Source organism: Ambystoma mexicanum, chromosome 6p (assembly GCF_040938575.1).
Source record: "Ambystoma mexicanum isolate Mex_15411 chromosome 6p, UKY_AmexF1_1, whole genome shotgun sequence".
NCBI lineage: Eukaryota > Metazoa > Chordata > Amphibia > Caudata > Ambystomatidae > Ambystoma > Ambystoma mexicanum.
The window spans coordinates 650,441,655-650,463,090 of NC_090935.1; the positions used below are offsets into that span (position 1 = coordinate 650,441,655).

The following is a 21,436-nucleotide window of genomic DNA, read 5'->3' on the forward strand; positions in this document are numbered from 1 at the left end:
ACACTTCCCTCCACCCCAGTCCTTAAATTTAAGGTATTTGAATACCCCAGTGTTCTGCTCCACCAACATCTCCTAGATCTCGCCAAGGTCCTTACATTTTCCACCAACAAGAGCATGGCCTAACCTCTCCAGACCTATATCCGACCACTTCTCAGTCCTTTTGACTCCTACTTGATTAAGCCAAAACAGAAGCCCCCTCAAAGAACTCAAGGCGGAGGTCCTTGTGGATAAACATCTATTCCGCACGTTTTTTTCCCCCACAGCAGCCAAAGCACTCCCAGCGTTGGGTGTTTGCGTATCTCCTGGGGATAGATCTAATTGGGGCCCATAAAAGGTCTCTCACCCTTTTCGGGTATGTAACACAATATTTCCCACATGTCCAATAGATCCTCAGCTCCTTCGTCATATGTTTCAACATCACCCTAAATCGGTGGTCTTTAAGCTTTTTTGGCCTGTGCCCCCCCCCCTGAGCAAAATTTGGGCAGGCCGGGCCCACCCAAAAGTGCCAGATGGACAGTATGTAGAATTGGCTATGAACCTTTGCGCGCCATCCCCGCACCCTACTCCCAGTACAAACCCTGGGCTCTCCCTATCCTGCTCCCACCACTATCCCAGTGATCCCACCCATCCTGCTCCCACCACAGTCCCATAACACAAGCATACACGCATCCATACACATATTTAAATAAAAAATAAATCACCATAAACGTACCTTCTGCAGGGGCCTGCGCGTGGTTGCTAAAATGCCCCGCTCCAGGTTGCTCTGCCCGTATGTGCGAGGAGGTGCAGGAGCACCCCCTCGCACATGCATACATACATTCAGTGCCCCAGCCAGCATTTCCAATGAGCTATGCAGGGCTGGTGAAGCAAAACGCCTCCAGCGTTGCATGGCTCAGTGATCATGTGCGGCTGGGGAACTGAACTGTCAAAGGCAAACAGTATTTCCCTTCGACAGATCAGCCAGCCCAGGAGCACTCCCTCAGCTGGAAAAAGCAGCTGAGGGAGTGCTCAGTGTTTCACTGGGCTGGCTCCTCGGCTCCTCCATAATGGGTAAGGGGGCCTGTAGGTGGACGCCCCCTCACCCATTATGGATGAGCCGCCTGGCTTTGACTGGCCTATAGGGCAATAGGGCGATGACGTACCATAAATGCAAAATGCTAGTGTAGGCCAGTCAAAATGGGCCACTTTTTTGGCCAATGTGGGCCAGTTTGAGAAGTTACTTCACTATGCAGCTAGTAGTTTTGACCATTGTTGCTGAATAAATATTCTTTAAGTATCACAGTTTGTTTACATTTGAAAGAAATATCCCCTTGGGTACTATTCAAACAGTCTGTGACTAAGGACTGAATATCCATTTGCAACTGCTGGCCACTTTTTCATTGGTGCCTAAAGCCGTTTTATGGTCCAGTGTGACCATGTGAGCTGCCCCTGCCCATTTCCTCCAACCTAAAAAACAAAACAAAAAATGTTTATTATTATTGCTTTCATGCTGTGCTCTTGCGCCCCCACCCCCGGGTTGCGGGCGCGCCCCTCTGGGAGGGTGGGGGCGGTCCCACAGTTTGAAGACCTCTGCCCTAAGTTGTGCTGCCTTATTATATGACGAAATTGAAGAATCCAAAACCACTCTCTCCCTGGGGAAGCACCAGCACCCTCTGCACTATACAACCCTTTATTCTGCCACACAAAGCTAAAATACAGGCGTTCCACCACCTTAAAAAACCTATCCCACAATGGTCTGGGGAGCATTGTAAACACAAACAGATGAGGGAGTATGTTAATTTTAACCACTGTCCTTTTTCCCACCCAAGAGAGTGTGAGGTCAGACCATCTCTTTAGATCTCTTTTCAAGACCCCTATAAGGGGGTCAAAATTTACTTGTGCAGAGCCATAAAGTTCCTTGAGACCCTAATATCCAGATAAATTATAGCCCCCTCTAACGGAGGCAATCTGTACCAGTCCTGTGTGCGACCGGGTGAACTCACTGGTGTCCCTAACGTGAGATTGGAAGACTTGGTGTGGTTCATTTCAAAGCATGCCATGATGCCACATCCTTCGAGGAGCTCTTCTCGTCTGTCACAGAGCACAAAATATCATATGCAAATAATGAAATCTTAAATTCCACCCCCTTGCATTCGATGCAGTGTATCTCCGAATAAGCCCACATTTCTGCTGCCAAGTGCACGATCACCAATGTGAAAATGAGAGGGGACAAAGTCCTGTCTTGTTGCTCTAAATAGTGGGAAGCCCTCAAAAAGAATCCCATTTACCGTCATCCTGGCCAAAGGCTCTCGAGAGTGACACCACCCACACCATAAAGTGCTCTCCAAACCAAAATGTAGTCGGTACATCCTTCATAAAGACCCATTCCACCTGATCTAACACTTTCTCTGCGTCAAGAGAAGCCAAATATGCCTCCTTGTTTTGTTCTTGGGCACATTATATACGGTTTAGCATCTTCCTGATATTGTCCGATCCTTGTCTACCTCTTATAAAATCCACCTGCTCTGTGAATGAGCAGTGGAAGAAATGTATCAAGCCTGTTCCCCCGGATCTTGGCCAGGACCTTAACATATTTATTAAGGAGGGAGATGGGTCTATAAGATGGACATTGCGTCTGATCTTTCTCTTCCTTGTGAATCTCTGTAATAATAGCTCCGAGCATCGACAGGGGAGCGGTTTGCCCAACAGAACCACATTAATAAGCTTTGCCAGTGTCGGGGCCAGCAGGGACTGACTGTAAAACCAAACCGTGTGCCCATCCTCTGCTGGGGATTTACCACTTTTCATTCTCTTTATCGTCTTCTTCACCTCCTCTACTGTGATGGGAGAATCCAACAGGGCAGCACGCTTGGGACGTATTGTTGGTAACTCCAACCCATTATGAAATGCCCTCATCTGCTCCAGATCCCCCTCCCATTATGCAGTATAAAGGTGGGTGTCGTACTTCCTAAATTCTTTCATGATGTCTGTGCTGCTTCTTTTAGCTTCAGCCTCTGATGATTGTAAAGCATCACCATGTGGGACTGTGTCTGTGTCCGTAGGCGCCAGGATAATGGCTTGTCCGCCTTTCCCCTGTTCTTGTAATTTTTCTGCTTGAGACATTGCAGATCCCAGTCTGTTTTGTGTGTCAAGAGGGCCCTAGGCTCGGCCTTATGTGCCTGCTAGCTTTTTTTTATAGCCAAGCCTTTCCTGTTGCAGTGTTCTGCTTGGCTCTCATTTCCCAGCTACATTAGCTTTTCCTCTTGGCCAATCGCTAGTTGAGCTACTTCCCTGTGGGCCAGGACTTCACCCTCTCCATTCCTGTGCAAGCAGCCATGTGCTTGGGCTGCTAATTTTTCTTGGGACTCTCTGCAGGCTTTGGTGAGTGTTGCTTCCAACTGTGGTTGGGGAGGATTTCTGCTTCTCCCTTGTTCTCCTGCTCTCTTTCCATTCTCAGTCCTTTTGATGTTATCACAGCATTACCCTGCAGTCTGTCTGGGGGTTTGCTGGGTTGGGTGCCTCATTCTTTTTGTAAAGTGAATATTCCAGTCCTTTACATTTCTGGTCACGACTCCACCCCCCTTGCTTTGGGCTGGGTTTGCCTGGTTGAATCCTGGTGCATTCTGGGAGTGTGCTGTTCAGAACTCCCACCACTTAGTCTTGTTTGTTTGACTCCAAGATACCTGTCAGACTTCACAGGTGGTAGGTGTTCATAGGTCCTCGTGTGTTCTGAAAAAGAAGTAAAAGAGACATGGCCAGGATATAGGTTGATGGGTATTAAGGCGGGTCAGTGGTACCAATAGCTCTGCAGATATTTAGCCAGGAACTGCGATCTCTTTCAACTCTGCAGTGCCACCACTGGGGTAGGACCTCTTGCTGCATCCTGATATGCCACCTACCCAGCTTGATAGTGGTCTGTATGCCCTCCAAATGCATAACCCTTTCACACTAGATTGTTTTACACTGCTAGATTGATTTTTGCGCAGCTAGATTATTTATTGCCCAAAAGTACTTCAATCCATAATATGAATTGCTTGTACTGCTACATTAAGCTTGTGCGTTTAGACTAGTTATTGACCAACTGTACTTGCCTTCTAATTGCTGAAATCATCTATTAGAATGCTATATTACCCGATAGTCTGCCAGACTGTGTTCCATTTATTTGTTGCTTTGCTAGAGTAATTATTACACTGGTTGGCTAATCCTATACAGCTAGATCTGTTTATTTGTTGTGGACTCACTACAGTTAAATCAGATACTCGCAAGACTTTGAAGGAAAATGTGTACGTGGTCTCATGCCGTGAACCCCACTGATGGGGTCTCCTGAAACAGGGCAACCTTTCCCCAGAAATACCCCTGTGGCTGTTCAAGAGTACAGTCAGAGTTGTAGTTAGAACAAAAGAGCAATTCACATCACCTTGGTGTGCACCAGGCTGAAAACAAGAATAAGACAGTTTTAGTATCTCTGTTGAGTGGAAACGCCATACATGTCTCTGTTGTTCCATTTCACCCTGACTGGCTGTTGGGTGGAAATACCATATATGGCTCTGGGGCTGCCTCCTGTCAGACTTACTGGAGCCTTGCCAGGTGTTGTGTGTTGTGGGTACACCCTAGGGGTGGGACCTGTTTGAATGGAGTTGGAAGTCAACTCTCATTCTCTGTTGTGGGTGTCTGGGTGGACTGAACAGCCTGAATGCATTGGAGCCTGATTGGCTGCCTGCGTGCATGAATGCCCTTCTGTGTGATTGGCTGACTGAGCCTGGCTCAGCCAGAGTGAATGGGGGAACCAATGTGTGTATCTGGGGACCTCTCACTTACCAATTTGTTCAGAAGCTGAAGCAAAAAGAAGCTGTTCATTGAAGCCCAGCTGCAGAAGTCTGCTGCTGTATTTATTCACTGATATCCGAAAGTTGTCTCCCATGGACTGATCCAGAGAGGACCTGTGAAGGAGACTTATCCCCGAGCTACGAGGGACCATCGTGCAAAACTGCTGTTCTTCATTGAAGTATCCTGGAAGCCAGTCCTGTATGCCTGCCGTCCGGAGAAGAGGTCTACGAAGTCCAGAAGAGGAGCGCCGGAAATCTCGAGCCAGAGAAGTCCATTGGTGTCGCCCAGGGTCTGGAGGATTGTTTTGTGACCGCTGGAATCCATTGCTGCCTACCGTCCAGAAGAGGGAGTACCCTGGCATAGTGCTGCTGAACACCCGGAGCTGCGAAAGTTCCAAACTGCGTAAGAACATTTCAAAGGACATCCTTGCCATCATCCCGGACTGCTTTTTCCTGCTGTAGAGAGACCACAGTCGCTGGAAGCAGAGGAGAGTTTGTCAGTGCGTTTCCCCCCACCAGAAGCTGACGAAGACGTCCCGAAGTTCCAGACTTGGTGAGGTTCCGAGGTCCGCTACAATAGTAGAGTTCAGGTCACAAGAAGCCGCCTAGAGGTCCGTGTTGCGGCTGCAGCACTAAAGAACTGAAAGTCCGTAAATCGCAATATACCGAAACCCGACACCAAAAGTGACCTATGCACCCGTCGGCCCCAGAAGTCATCGAAGAATCCCAGGGTTCTTACTTTCCTCTGTCAAGCCTTTGACGAGCCCACAGCAAGTTTCACCTTCACAGGACTACAGTCGGAGAAATTGTCGACCAAAGGAGAGCACTGCGTAGAGCCAAACTGCCGCACTTCAGAAAGACTTTGTTTCTTTTTTATTCTTGGACTCAGCATCCCAGTAGCTCCTTCTTCCAAAGGGGGGGTCCATCCTTTGAGGGAATCGTCGAGTAAAGCTGAGAAACTCTGCCACTTCTCCTGCCAAGATACCAAATGTACTCTGATGAGGAAGAGCCTCTTCTAGCCTCAGGAGCCGTCCTGTGGTCCCAGATTCGTCTTTGATCCTGTTCTCCTGTTGCCTCTCAGGTACTTTGGGGTGGTACAACCTTTTAAAAGAAAGCACAAGTTTATTGAACATTATTGGACTGGGCTGCAAAAGACAACCGACCTGCAGGAGCAGCGGGCATCCTGCAACAAGCCCTCCAGCCCTCTGGCCAAATTCTGGTAAGCGCCGCTCCATAGCGCCGCATCGACCGCATTTTTATTTTTTTATTTTAATATTCTGCATCCGCCTGAGCAGCAGAAGCGAATAATTGCCCAAACAAAGCCAGGGAAATCCGCTGCCTGCTTACAGCCTTTTGGCTATCCTGTTTGAGAAATCGCCATTGAAGCACATGAGGCACTCCACAGCTTCAAAATGGCCGCCCGTTTCCTGCCATGGTCCTGCATTGCCTATTGAGGCTCGAGCAAGCCTCCTGATTGGCTGCTCCAGCCTACTTGTCCTCCTATTGGGCGCCGGCAGGCGAAGCCGGCCCACTTCACCCAAGGCCCACAGCTACCAAGGCCATCTCCTGTTCCATGCCTGAACTCGTGCCTACCCTGCCGTCTGCCAGAACCCCTGCCTTTCCCACACCTGTACACCAAGGTAACTCTGTAATACAGTTTACTGCTCTAGTAAGCTATTGTGATGTCCCCTGTACTAACTCATCATCACATGACAGCCTGCCTAGTTGGTCAATCCTAGTTATAGCCTTTGTGTATACCAGTATGTTGTGCCTGTAGGGTCATTCTCTGACCATTCAAGAACCCTGTTGCGCCTTTAAGATCACTATCAGACATTCAATAGTGTGTTGTGCATTTAAGGTCGCTTTCTGACCATTTACATTGTGTTGTGCCTTAAGGTCGCTTTCTGACCATTTGAATCATGTTGTGCATTTAAGGTCGCTTTCTGACCATTTACATTGTGTTGTGCCTTAAGGTCGCTTTCTGACCATTTGAATCATGTTGTGCATTTAAGGTCGCTTTCTGACCATTTACATTGTGTTGTGCCTTAAGGTCGCTTTCTGACCATTTGAATCATGTTGTGCATTTAAGGTCGCTTTCTGACCATTTACATTGTGTTGTGCCTTAAGGTCGCTTTCTGACCATTTGAATCATGTTGTGCATTTAAGGTCGCTCTCTGACCATTTACATTGTGCTCTGCCTAAGGCCCCTCTCACATACTCCTGCCACTCACCATTATGCCTCCCCTGCCTAGCAACTACCTTGCCAGCCTCATATTCCTCTTAATTACCTTTACACTATCCAACATGCCACCCCAACCCCCCACCACCATGTACACGACCTCAAGCAAGTTAATGCCCACAACAACCGAGATTCCTCTAACAACTATGATCAATCTCCCGTGCCCCACTGTAGTCAGAAACATAAAACTGAGAGCTAGACTAGCCAAAATACACGAGCCTCTTGCCCGCTCCATGCCTACTAATAAAAGATCTAAATCCACCCTCACTAGCCTTGACAACTACAGACCCAAAGGATCTTTGAGCTATCCCACTAAAGACCTTAACTCGCCCATCATCCAGAAAAACAACAAACCCCCTCAGAAACTATCAGCCCCTACTGCACCTATAGTAAGCCCCCAAATTAAGGGAGCTCTAATTAACGCCAGATCACTAGTAGCCCACGCAACTGAAATCGCAGACCTACTGATCAATGAAGATCTGGACCTCCTCGCCATCACAGAGACTTGGCTCCACCCTGCAGCAGGACCTATGTTGATGCTAGCTATCCCAGAGAATTACACCATCTTGAGACAAGACCGACCTAATTCCAGAGGAGGCGGTGTTGCCATCATTCACAAATGCAGCCTTCCAATAAGATTAGCTACCCCCACAAATGCCCCATCCTGCGAACTACTCTCAGCCAAAATCCCCATCACAAACACTCAAACCCTCAATGTCCATTTGATCTATCGCCCCCCAGGTCCTCTAGGCACCTTCGATGAGGATCTTAACACTATCCTATCCACCAACTTAAAAAACACAACTCAAATGCTCACCCTCGGCGACTTCAACATGGGCTTTAATGACCCCGAAGACCAAGCCGCTATCACCACATTGAACACCCTCACCGAACTAGGATTTACTCAAAGAAGCCTAAAACCAACCCATGACAAAGGCAGAATATTAGATTGGATAGCTGACTATAATTGCCTAGCCAGCGTTACTGACATCTCACCTTTAGCCTGGACTGACCACCACCTGGTTTCATTTGTTTTGTCAACTACTAGACCTCCACCCATACTACCGTGTAGGGCATCCCCTACTCTTACCAGAAACAAAAAGAGTATCACAGTGGAGAGACTCATCCCCAACCTACTCCCTACACTGAACTCACTGCATGACAACTTGGACCCTGAAACTTTGGTCGAGGAATATAACAAAATCATGTCTTCCTCCCTGGACTTAATTGCCCCTCTCAAACTCAGGCCAAGCAAGTCCAAAAGCCACCTTAACAATTGGTACACACCTCTCCTTAAAAACTTAAGACAACAAAAAAGACACTGTGAATCTATCTGGAAAAAAAACCCATCAGTAGCCAACAAACTTAAATTCACCAAATTAGCAGCCCTGTACAAAAAAGAAATCTTCCTTGCTAAACGTACCTCCTTTGACTCTCGCATCTCCCAAGCCAGCTCAAATACAAAGGAACTATTCTCGATTCTAAAAGAAGTAGAAACCCCCATAGCACCCATTGACACTTGTATAAAAGACAAGAACTGGTGTACTGACATCCAACTTGCCCTAGCTAACAAAATCGCCACGCTACAAAAGAAAATATCATGTAAAAAAGCCTCCTTGAATAATCCCGTCTTGCCTAAGCTTGAGAAACGGCCCACAACTGAACATTTACAATTCAACTTCACTAAAGTGACCACTCTTGAAGTGGAAAAAATTATCTTGTCATTAAAGCCATCTAATTGCCAAGGAGACTTGTGCCCAGCACAGCTCATAAAAGATGCTGCCCGTGACCTCTCCCCTTTTATCACTAAATTAATCAATGCTTCCTTCTCCACCGGTTCCATCCCAACTAATTTAAAACAATCTTGGGTATTACCCCTACTAAAAAAAAACACCCTCGACCCAGCAATACCAACTAACTATAGGCCTATAACAACGGTACCATTCCTTCTGAAAATTTTGGATAAGGTTGCCTATGTACAAATACAGAAGCACCTGGAGGAACACCACTTGCTAGGAGCCAGACAATCAGGCTTCCGACCCCAACACGGGACCGAAACAGCTCTCATCGACCTTAAAACACAGATTGATCTGCTCAAAGACAATGGTCAAGCAGCTCTACTCCTCCTCCTTGACCTATCCGCTGCATTCGATCTGGTCGACCACGCTGTCCTCTGTACCCACCTCCACTCGGCTGCCCATTTTTCCCCCGTGGCTATTACTTGGATCAGATCCTTCCTTGATGGGAGAACTATGAGGGTCTTCTCGCCGACAGACGCGGCAGACCCTATACCCATCACCTGCGGTGTGCCTCAGGGTTCCTGTGTCTCCCCGACACTGTACAACATATTTACCAAGCCCCTTTTCGATGACCTGGATCATCTCGGTATCACCTACACTAACTATGCAGATGATACCCAGATCCTCCTTCCGCTTTCTGGAGATTATGCAAAGGATTTGGCCTTGGTGAATAGGGTCTACATCATCATCCAGGCATGGATGGCCACTCACGGTCTATGCCTGAATGATGATAAAACGGAACTCATCACACTGGGTACTAAAGCTAGCCTAAAGAACCTGAGCCCGGCATACTCATCATTTATAATTGATGGTAATACCATCAGGGTTGGACATGAAGTCAAAACACTGGGTTTTTACTTGGACTCTAACTTCAATCTTAGCAGGCAAGTGAACTCACTAGCCTCCTCTACGTCTTATACTTGTAAACTGATCCGGACAGCTAAACCTTTTTTATCCGAGGCCAGTTGTCTGACACTGGCCAGAGCCCTTATACTCTCCCGCTTGGACTACTGCAACGCCCTCTATCTTGGCTCATCCAAAGCAGTCACTGGCAAGCTACAAACTCTCCAGAACAACGCACTTAGAGCGGCCCTGGGCATCTCAAGAAGAGACCACATTACAACATATAGCAAACAACAAAACTGGATCCCCATCACAGATAAAATCTCCTTAAAAACTGCCTCACTCACCCATAAGGCCATTAACAATGCAGCCCCTACCTATCTGATCAACAGATTTCACAGACTAACATCCACGAGACCGACGAGGATAGCCTACAGAGACTGCTTATCCGTCCCTTCTTACAAACGTGCAACTATAGGTGGGAATAGCTTCCCAGTGAAAGCAGCCAAGCTATGGAACTCCCTACCACCCACTCTTAGAATGGACTTACCCTACCAAAACTTTCGCTCAAAGCTGAAATCTTGGCTGAAGACAGCTATCATCTAGGACCCCTGGCCCACATTCTGTATACACAACTGCTAACTGTACATATGTTTATATTTCCGTTGATTGTTATTGTTATTATTACTGTGTTCATACCTGTACATATATTACTGTCTGTAACTAAGTCTTGCAAATTCTTGTATCTGCTGCGCCATGTTACCCTTGGGCTTTTCGGCGCATTATAAATAATAAACTACACAGCAGCAGATTTTCGATTCCATTACTCTCGCTGTGTTACTTTGAGTATTCTGTGACTCGTTTCTGTGCTCTGGTCAGCTACCTTCGTTGATTGTAGCCCGTGTGAACAGATACCAGTACCACCGCTATAAATTATTTTACTTTCTTTACCACACAATGGCTACAATAATGCCGTATATGTACGAGCCCGAGTACACCGAGGAAGAACTACTGGAAAGGCAAGCACGCGAAAACGATGGGGATTCGGACGGCAGTTGGGAGGACCAGTCAACGGATGAAGAGCCTGGACCATGTCGCATGGACGGCGTCTCCACCTGGTGCACGTGCAATCGTTGCGAGCTAATGCCAACTGAGGAGGAGAACTGCTGCTGCCGTGAAAATTCCGGGTGCTTGGCCTACATTTCGGAAGGCGAGCCAAGTCCGCAATGCATCACCGAGCTGCCAGAGTTCAGGGAAGCCTGCCTCTCACGGACAGTGTTGAGGATGATGATGGTGCTTATGCACGAACTTTGCGGCACTGTTCGTCCGCGTAATCCGAGTAACGAGTAAGTATACTCTGGTTGTGATGTCAGTGATGCCACTACTATTTCATGGTCGTCTCCCACATATAAAACTACATCTACATATCATTCGAATGCATGTAAATTGGTTCCATGTTGTGCATTTTCTAGATAGAATTTTTTTCAAAGCAGAATGACATTTTTGTACCTGAATCGACAGTGATAAGAAAGTTGTCATTTTAATACAGTTTGCATCTTTCATTTTCACAGGTGGTACAGGCTGGTGGCCTATCGTTGCTTCACTTGGTGGCTTCACGGGAGGCTCGGACACCGCGTTCGGAGAGTAATACCTGCCTGTGCGGTACTTGCCATTAGACAACATTTCCCCAGCGACAGTGGACAATACCGCGGCTTTTCCCGGGATGTGCTGCAACCGCAACTTTACAATGTGTAATGTTTATTATTTATGTTCAATTGAAATTAAGATCTAAAATAAAACCGAACATATATTTTAACAATGGTTGTTTTGATTTTTTAAATGAATCTAGTGTGTCTCCATTGAATAGTCTTCCTGTGCCTTGTCTTGTCACACCACATGTCTCCGGCCAGCATCCTCCCTCACGCTGGCCGCCCACCTTCAATCCACATAACCGTTGAACCCATATGCAGCAGACATACATATGTTATTTTGCGGGTTGGCATCAAGCCTCCCGGCCTTGCCTCCTCCCCCAAAAATACTTACCACACCACTTTGTTCAGGGTCTCCAGGGTGAACTTCACCCATATATTCTCCTGGGAGGCTGAGGTATTTATAAACTCACCCCCCTGCCTTCCATGTACTAGATCCTGCAGCCTGCCTCTTACATGCAGTTAGATGGCCTCTCCTTGGTGAGGCCCTACGGCAAACGAGTCTTGTCTGCACGACCACCGCCCGCACCGGGGTACTTGCGCTGGCAAGTGGAGCTGTCAGGGAGCGATAAAGGCCAAGAGGTGCCAAAGACCATGTACACTTCAAAGTGGTCTATAGAGCATGGGTTGTTGTTCCCATGTCTACCGCCAGACCCCGTGTCTCCTGCCAAGCATCTCCCCTCACGCTGGACGGCCCCCTGCAATCCACATAAGTGTGTCTCCATTCACGAGTCTTCCTGTGTCTTGTCTGCACGACCACCGCCCCAATCCACCCCCCGCCCTATCAAAGGCAGTTCGCACCGGGGTACTTGCACTGGCAAGTGGAGCTGTCAGGGAGCGATAAAGGCCAAGAGGTGCCAAAGACCATGTACACTTCAAAGTGGTCTATAGAGCATGGGTTGTTGTTCCCATGTCTACCGCCAGACCCCGTGTCTCCTGCCAAGCATCTCCCCACACGTCATTCATTCACAAACACACCCCTGTTTCGAATTCTTTATAACCCACTTCATATTTCTAATGAGAACTTCTTTGCGCTTTGCTAGTCAACCCGTGAAGGTGCTGGTTGTCTGCTCTTCGTCTCTGTGAACTTCCGTGACCACTTTGAGCAAACTCATCAGTTTGCAACCTGTGAACTGCTCCCTGTTCTACGACAAGAAACTACTCTGATCCCTGCATCTAACTGTTTGCTCGTCAAGGTAAGGCCATGTACCATACTCATTTTGCGTCCAATTTCTTTTCGTTCAAGACAGTACATGCAAGGAACTAGTCACATGTTCTGAGTTTAGTCAAATTATTTTTGTATTTTTTTAAAGTTATTCAAATACTTATCCGCATGTGAATACCGTGTATAGTTCCAAAAACCAAAACATACCTTGCATTGAACCTTTTATGTATTTAATTTTTTAACACATTGGTATTCATAGAGAATTGTTGATCTTTACTTTTCAGAACTTTCCACAATGCCTGCCTGTTCCATTGGCGGTTGTCCTTCGAAGACCCATAATAAATCTGAAGGTACTATAATGCATGTTTTCCCTAAGACAATAGATCAGATAAGAGAATGGGTCCGATATTGCGGATATCCACCCTCTGAGCTTGAAAGTAGAGTCCTAGAAGTCTTTGCGGACAAGAGGGGTGATCGATACCGCATCTGCAGCAGGCACTTTACCTCTGACATGTACTCCACATCATTGCTAATAAAGAAGAACACACCGCGAGCGAGGCGAAAATTGCTCTCAACCGCTATTCCCACTCTATTCGTCCACATCCCTCCACTGGTGAGTCAAGTTTACGTATTTATCTCTCGGCCTTGCGGTAGTGTGTAGCATTAGCTAACAATAATTTCCCCATTTATGTATCCACTCAATATGAAGGCGGAAGATTCTCCATCCGTGTCGTTATTGCAGTCATCAGCCACTTCAAGCGCCTATCGGGTAATATTACTAGGCTATTCTGCCACTGACTTGTTTTAGGCATGTAAATCAATAGTTTTAATTTATCGTGTAATTATTTTACCTAATGGTACACCCTTGTACTCGTCCTCTAGTCTTTGTTTTCAGTTATAATTATTGTTATCCAAAATAATTCAAGTACTGTCTTTCAGGGAGATGCTGAGGAGTCCAACGTATTGACGACTACCGTTGATGTCACTCAGATGCTCGAGGTACGTTTCAGGACAGTTCCATCGATGGAGATCATCAGATCTTGCATTCTTGTAGCGTGATTGTTACACACAATGTTTCTTTCGTTTTTAGCCATTGATATGTCCTTCTGTCGTCGCCCTCCTATGTGTCTTCTTTTTTCAATATTGTGTTCATTACTAATGAAAGTCCTATGTTTCAGGGAGTCGATGGAGCATTAGTCCAAGAAGAAGGGGGAGCGTGCAGTTACGGGTCGGCGCAACAGCTTGCAGAAGTGTGCACCGCAGTTACATCGTCCCTTGATGTTCTTATGCATTTCGAGGTATGGATACTGACAGCTCGATCAAGCGAGATCATATGACGTGATTACATCCGCTATACTTCCTTCTTTATTAACGCAAGTACTATGTTTCAGGGAGATGACGGAGCTTCTTCTACAAGAACATCACCCCTAGTAGTTGATGCAGATCTCTGGGTGGTGACACTTCCAACGATCGAGCAAATCGAATCATATTTAGATATCCATTATTTATTTTAGACAACTGATCATTTGTGCAGGTCTATTTAGATGAGCCGTTGACGCCTGCACAAAGTGTGTGTTCTTTTTAACAAAATAGAAAACCATACTAATGCAATTACTGTGTTTCAGGGAGTTACTGAAGCATCATCTTCAATAATATCATCAATGGAAGTCTATGAGGAGCCCGAGGTATGGATCTTGACAGTTCCATCTAACTAGATCAACAATGCGTGAATAATTGTCGTTTGAATGTTCTACACAAAGCGTTCATTCGTGTTTTGCTATTGAGATGTACGTGGGTATTGGTCCCCAAGTACATTTTGTGTTTTCGATATTATTATACATACTAATGAAAGTTCTATGTTTCAGGGAGTCCATGGAGCGTCAGTGCGTGATGGATGTGCTTATCAGGAAAACATAGTCGTTGCAGCGCAAGAGGAAGTGGAGACATGCACACACGAGTCGGAGCAACAGCGTCCTGATGTTGAAGTTCGAGGCAAGAAAGTTTCAAAGAAAAGAAAGCAAAAGAAGGTTAGTGTCCTGGTCACTATATTATGTTGTTTTTCACTGTTAATAGTTCAATACTGTAAGTTGTGTTTAAACTGAACACCCCTTTTCCAATCTGTCCTCTAGTTGCGAGTGGGTGTACGAACTAGATCTACACAGACAGTGAAGCGAACGAGAGATGTTGCTTGTCAAACCTTTTGGCAGGGACTTGAGACTGGAGAAGCATCGTGCCAATGGGAAGAAGATGAAGTGATTGACAACGGAGCTATACCACCACCAGCCATTGATAGTGAATGTCCTCCTGGTAGTTCGGATGCAGTCGGAGATCAATTCACAGAATCCACACCCGCAAAAACTAAGACGGCGAGAAAGTTGAAGAAATTGTTTTATTCACCCATCGCCGGAGAAGGAACAGATGTTGCAATGGAAGAGAATGAAGTAGACGACAATGAAACACCATCAATATCACTGAACATAGCGGAAGACGATATCAGAGATTCTACCTTTCATGTGAGTGACATGTCCTCAACGTTACAGGCCGAACCAGCTGGGATGCAGAGTGACAGTATAAGGAAAGAGGCCAAATTCATTGTATTCGATAGTTGTTTGATATTATTATTCGGATTAAATGTGGGCATTTGGTAGGTGGGGAAGTATGTGGGGAGCCATTGATTAATGTGACTCGTGCAATTCGAAGCACTAACCTTAAAATACATGCCACCTGTACAAAATATCATCCTTTCACATGGTCTGCACAACCTATGCTGGGACAACTGCCAGCAGGCAATCTACTTTGTGCAGCGGCTGCACTTTTTAGTGGTTCAAGTTTTAAAAAATTAGAGTCTTTCTTTCAGTTTGTGGGAATCCATTTCATTGCGAAAACTCAGTTCTACAAATACCAAACCGATTATCTATTTCCAGCCATTAGCGAAGCTTGGAGAATGGAAAAAATGTCTATTGATAGTACATTCGCGGGCAAACGGTTCAGGCTAGCCGGTGATGGACAGTGCGACAGCCCAGGATTTTCAGCCAAGTACTGCACCTACCACTTTCAGGACATGGAAAGTAAGAAAATTGTGAGTTCGGTGGTCGTGCAGGTGTCACAAAGTACATCCTCAGTGGCCATGGAGAAAGTTGGCTTTGTAGCATCATTGCAAGAACTACAATCGCGGGGAATGGTGATCGACCTGATAGCCACGGACAGACACGTTTCAATTGCCAAGACAATGAGAGAACAGTACAAAAATATAAATCACCAATTTGACGTTTGGCATCTTGCAAAATCAATCAATAAAAAATTGTCGGCTGCAGGTAAAAAAAAAGAATTGCAAGGTATTTCACAGTGGTCCAAGTCAATCAGCAACCATCTTTGGTGGAGCTCAAAAACATGTGGAGGGTCGTTGGAAATTCTACTGGAAAAATGGCGGTCAGTAATGCCACACTGTACAAATGTTCACCGATGGAACACGAACCAACATTTCCACAATTGTGAACATGGCCATTTGTCCACAGAGGAGGCACGGAAGAAGAAGTGGTTGATTCCTTCATCACCCACTCACAAAGCCATTGAAAAGATTGTATTTGATAAAACTATAACAAAAGCTTTGAGGGGACTCACAGAATTCTGCCACACAGGAGATTTGGAGGTGTTCCACAATATGTGCCTAAAGTACAGGCCAAAACGATTGCATTTTGGCATGGAGGGCATGATAAATCGGACTCTTTTAGCGGTCTTGGCACATAACCATAATGTTGGCCGTCAACAAAGTAGGACGACCGGAACTTTAGGGACGCTTCGCTACAATAAGGCCTTCACTAAAAGAAGTAAACAATGGGTGATCAAACCAGTGTTTGAGGATATGCAATATGAGTTTATTGAGAAACTTATTGTTGACGTCCTAGATAGGCACATAAATGGAGTTGTGAACGAACCTGTGCAGGGGACAACTGCATTGCCACCCAACATTGCATCTGTTCCATGTCCACCTAAAGAAGAACTCATTGAGAAATACACATCACGGTTTAAATGATTGTAATTTGATTGTCTGTTCTCTCAAGTCTCCTCATGTCGCAGGCCCATTGAATATGTGTATCTATGTATTGTGTAAATAAAAGTGATTGCTCAGTGTACATGCAATGTGTCTCTCCACCCTTGTTCATTTGCGCATTAAATTAAACCAAACAGTAATATAAATCATTTTTCAATAAATATAGAATCTCTCCGTATTTATGGTTCTGTGTGGCTGCAAAGCACGCAGACAAAATGCAAAGATGGAGTGTAAATTTCAAGTCCTGTGAGAATGCCTTACACTGAATGTAGCTAACTTGGAATGTGTGCTCGTTCGAAGTGAAGGTCAGCTGCTTTGATTTTTTCTCGGGTGCCAGAATGGCCCACGACTCAGAATAAGGTTCTATTGTATTTTGACCTTGACAGGCCTGGACCACGTAAGAAACGATAATGAATATAATTTCAGAAACGAAAGCCATTTCATGTTCGTTCATTAGAAGAAATAACGTCGGCATAGAAGGAGTGGTATTTCGGGGCTGCCCTACGCACAGACGCAATGGAAAATGCAAATATAATGTAAGTAACTCTTTAGATGAGTTTATACCGCAATTTAATTACTATACAGTTGCTTTAAAGACGGGTTAAGTTGTACTTGTTCGTTCTATGTGGCATGTTGTTTTGTACCGCACACTATCTTGGGGAGAACCGTCTACTTTTACGGAAGCACCTCAAAACCTTTGCTTCTGCTTTCTCTCTCCCTCTCCCCTGCAACAACTGGTCCACTGTCTGCGATCTCGGTCCTGGGCCCTTCCACTCTCCACCTGCACTCCCTGTCAACCCCTGCACTGAGGGACTGTCTCAGTATCCTACAGCCCCCCCTTGACGTTTAAAACCCAGTTGCACTGTCCTAGCTATGAAATAATTTACCGACCGAATATATAAAATGAATAATTTTAATAAAGATCTGATGGTGAGACTAATTTCATTGTTTATGTTTTTCAAACAGGTACATCATGCATTACTGCATGTGTCACGAGTACCAGACACCGGCGGACGGCTTCTTTAACCGCCAGTTGCTTCTCCGCGTGAACAACGTTACCACCCTGACCATTTTATGGGACGATCGCCAAGTACAAGTATGCCCTTACGCGGTACTAACGGCTAGATGCAACATACAGACCGTTGTGGTGGCCTAGTGCCTCGTTGTTGGAACAGCCATGCGATTATCAGTGCGACCGAAGAGCTTATTTTATCGTAAACCAACACCATGTCTACTGCACACGAACATCGCTTGCCTCAAGACGAAATATTTTGGATCGAGAGCAAATAAAAATTCATTTATCTAAGACCCTGTGTACAGCAAAGGAACATCGTGTGCCTCGAAACGAACTTTTCGGAACGTGAACAAATAAAAATGCAAATCGCTGAATATTCTCAAAACATTTGATGTCAAATAAATGTACTTTGCCAAATGTACAATCTTGCCGTTTGCTTTTAAACCACTGTTTCATATTCCGAATTGTGGCGCTGTATTGTGAGATGATCTAAGACCCTGTGTACAGCAAAGGAACATCGTGTGCCTCGAAACGGAACTTTTTGGAACATGTGCAAATAAAAATGCTAATCGCTGAATATTCTCAAAACATTTGATGTCAAATAAATTTACTTTACCAAATTTACAATCTTGCGGTTTAATTTAAAAGTACAGTTTCATATTCCCAATTGTGGCGCGCTGTGTTGTTTGAGCTCATCTGTGTTGATTTCCTGGTTCTGTGTGGAGTCGCGTAGAAGACGCCTGGGCGCGTTTGCCTACGCAGCTCAGTCACGTCACGGATAGAGGCGGGGAATATGAATGTTTTGATCAAGTCTGTTTCAGGGGCGGGGGATTTGATTTAGTGCCGCAAAAGCAGGTGAGCCAGGGCGATGCGGCAAGTGATAGGATTATCAGAAAATGGCGGCTGATTTCGAGTGCGTTAATGGACGAAAAGTCGGGTAAGGTCCATAGGAAAGTTTTCCACGATCTACCGAGTTATGCTTAAAAACACATGGCCGAACCGTAGGGACAATAAAAAAAAAGTCCCGGAACTCTCCTTTAAGCCTGGCTGCTTGTCCATCATTATCAAATTAAGAGCTTTGCTGGAGTGTTCTGTGCCTTTACCATGTACAGGGCAGACGTACAGATACCACCCTCCAGTCTTTACAATATCATGATTTATCTTGCACTCCTTGTTCCTGGCAGATTGCTGAGGTCCTTGCACCTTAGAGTGTATTCCAGAACAGTGATTTTGTTTCATGTGATTTCTCTCTTCAGGTTATTTTACTAAATTGTACTTTCTGTACTGAATGTTCTTTTTGCAAATGCTTTGTTTCTGATCTAACAACGATGTGCTATTGATTTCTTTTACAGCTGACCTTGCCTCGCTAATGGACAGAACCTATGAGAGAAACTTCCCGGTCAGCTCTTTGACAATATCTCGGGTAAGAAAAATGATCTGCAGCCTTACTAGGAATGCATCTCTCCCACGACTCTAAAATGCACCTCATATAGTCCAGCAACATTGGTAAAAGTTTTGCAACTCAATAATGTGATGTTGCCTCTTTGCATACTTTGAAAATTGCATTGTGCGCTTACTTTTCTGCAAAAGGTCATATAAACTATTACATTAATGCTGAAACGTTTTGATTTGAACAGCTTGGAGCTTCCTTCTATTGACGATTGAAGTTTCACTGTGTGTGTGTGGAACTTTTTAAGATATAGTATGGCTGGCACAGGTGCATGCTGGGGAACTGTATTTTATTTTTTTATATATATACCGACGAGAAACGCATAGTAACCAGGACAGTCCTGTGAGCGGATGCCTTACAATAAAACTTTCAAAATGGAAAACTGTTCTTAGACTAAGGTGGAACTTGGATCGATGGACAATGCAAACTGACCGGGGACAGAAAAGTGACATTTGAATAGGAAGTCAGAAATGCCAGCAAAGTGCTGTTTGTCTGTTCTTGCTGCTACCTCTGCATGCTTAACAGGAAGGAACTACGTCCTGCCAACGCGGTGGAATCATTGCTAAACCACTTCACAAGTAATAGCCTGGACTTTATTCTTGTTGTTGGCTTCTTCCTGGACTTTATTTAACGTTTAAAACACTTTATTTTTGTTCAAATCTATAGTTTCTGCCTGGCTCCGCCCACCACTTCCAATCAGCCCTATATCGGCACCGGGCGCGCTCGCACCAGAGGTGCCAACGAAGTGCTGTTTGGCTGGGCGGGTTGCGGGTGGCGCATGTAGTCATTTTTCAATTCGCATGTATTACTGCAGCCTTATTTGCTGCGTTGAAGCTCTTACTGCCGTACTTCCGGTACGCGCTCTATGGTGGATTGTATATACTGTTGCGTTTCATCTAATTTCTACACACACTGTTTTGTTATTTTGGCGCATGGTTTAGCTGGTGTCATTGCGGCAATTGATACACCAGTCACAAACAAGTTTGTTGGCATCTGCTTTCCTAGCTCTTGCGTGTGCACGCCAGCACCACGATTAAGTAGCCTTAGCACGCACTTTTAGACGGTTTCAACAGTGTTGACTGCATTGCGGCATGCGAATGAAACCTTTTTGGTATTTTCTAGGCCGCTGTAGCACGTTCATGAACTCCTATTACATGGGTTGCAATATTTCCCTGCTGCACCCCTAAGGGGTGGATGTTCGATTTGAATGCACTGTATTAACATTGAAGCATGTCCGCGCTAGTGAACTTCGTAGACGTCCAGTGGTTCGTCTGTACATATCTAGTTTTGCTGGCATCGGCAATTGTCTTTACACAACCTTGTATATGCTTATCAACTTCTGGTGTAGTTTCTTTTGCACTTGCATCTTATCTGTAATTGTTTCCTTGGGGTTGGGTACAGCACTCAGCCATAGCTAGTTTTGGCTTCCTATTAATGTGATAGGGTGTATATTCTAGCATGGTTGGAAACCTCAGAAGTGGCAGGATTTGTAAAATTCAAATCACAAAAGTCAGTACTATGGCAAGTGCCATCTCACACGGCGAAGTTGCGCTCAAGGCTGATGCCATTAGACCAGAGTTAACACCTGCTCAATCCACAGGGACTGCTGCAGCAAAGGGGCTAGTGCAAGATTACACCATTCAGCATAGTAAGAATGAGGTCATTGTCCAGGACATAGCTTTTGCACACATGCATGCCCAAATGCATACCCCTTCTGTTGTTGTACGAAGGATGCACTCTTTTCCACTCCAAGAGGCCCAGGACATAAACCCTTTGTGCCAAAAAATGTTCTTAGTATGCAGGAAAAATCACCTTACGCTAGTGCGCCTCCCTCAGAATATCTAAATAAATCAATCTCTGACGTCTCTATGTTGGCCCCAGCCGTAATGGCTGAATTGGGGAAAAGAGTGCGCCTCTATCTTGGTCCTTCCACCCCAATGGTGGCGGCTGTTGGGGTCATTGATGATGTACATTTTTACAACAATAGGCACAGGGAGGCTGCTGACCTGGAATTTGTTTGTTCAGGTGACATGCAGAGCATATCAAATCCATCTACTCCAATGGCCAGTTCCCCTAATCCTAGTGATTTAAATAATCTACAGGGTAACCTAGATTGTACTCGGGAACCTCGGGGCTTACCCAAATCTACTACCATCCAAATAGACTCCTTTGAGCACACACAAAGCCCGTTCTACTGTTTCTATCGGCAATTCGCTCCCATCTGATGATCGTCACAATCCTGAACTCTCATTTCCCGTACTTGCGCGCATTCAAAATTTGTTGGACAAAGGACATGACCTAACGTACTATGAGCTGAGAGATCGAAAATTATCGACGTCTGACTTCCTAGCAAAATTAAA

The 21,436-nt window shown here is 45.4% G+C and overlaps 1 protein-coding gene across 1 annotated transcript in view; it reads left to right on the forward strand.

Moving 5' to 3' along the window:
* The window catches only part of MRPS27 (mitochondrial ribosomal protein S27), an 874,008-nt gene that overhangs the window by 203,324 nt on the left and 649,248 nt on the right, over positions 1–21,436 (forward strand). Inside the window, exon 3 of the mRNA XM_069627511.1 lies at positions 18,979–19,049. Within this exon, the coding sequence (XP_069483612.1) occupies positions 18,979–19,049 (71 nt within the window). The remainder of the gene's footprint in view (positions 1–18,978; positions 19,050–21,436) is intronic.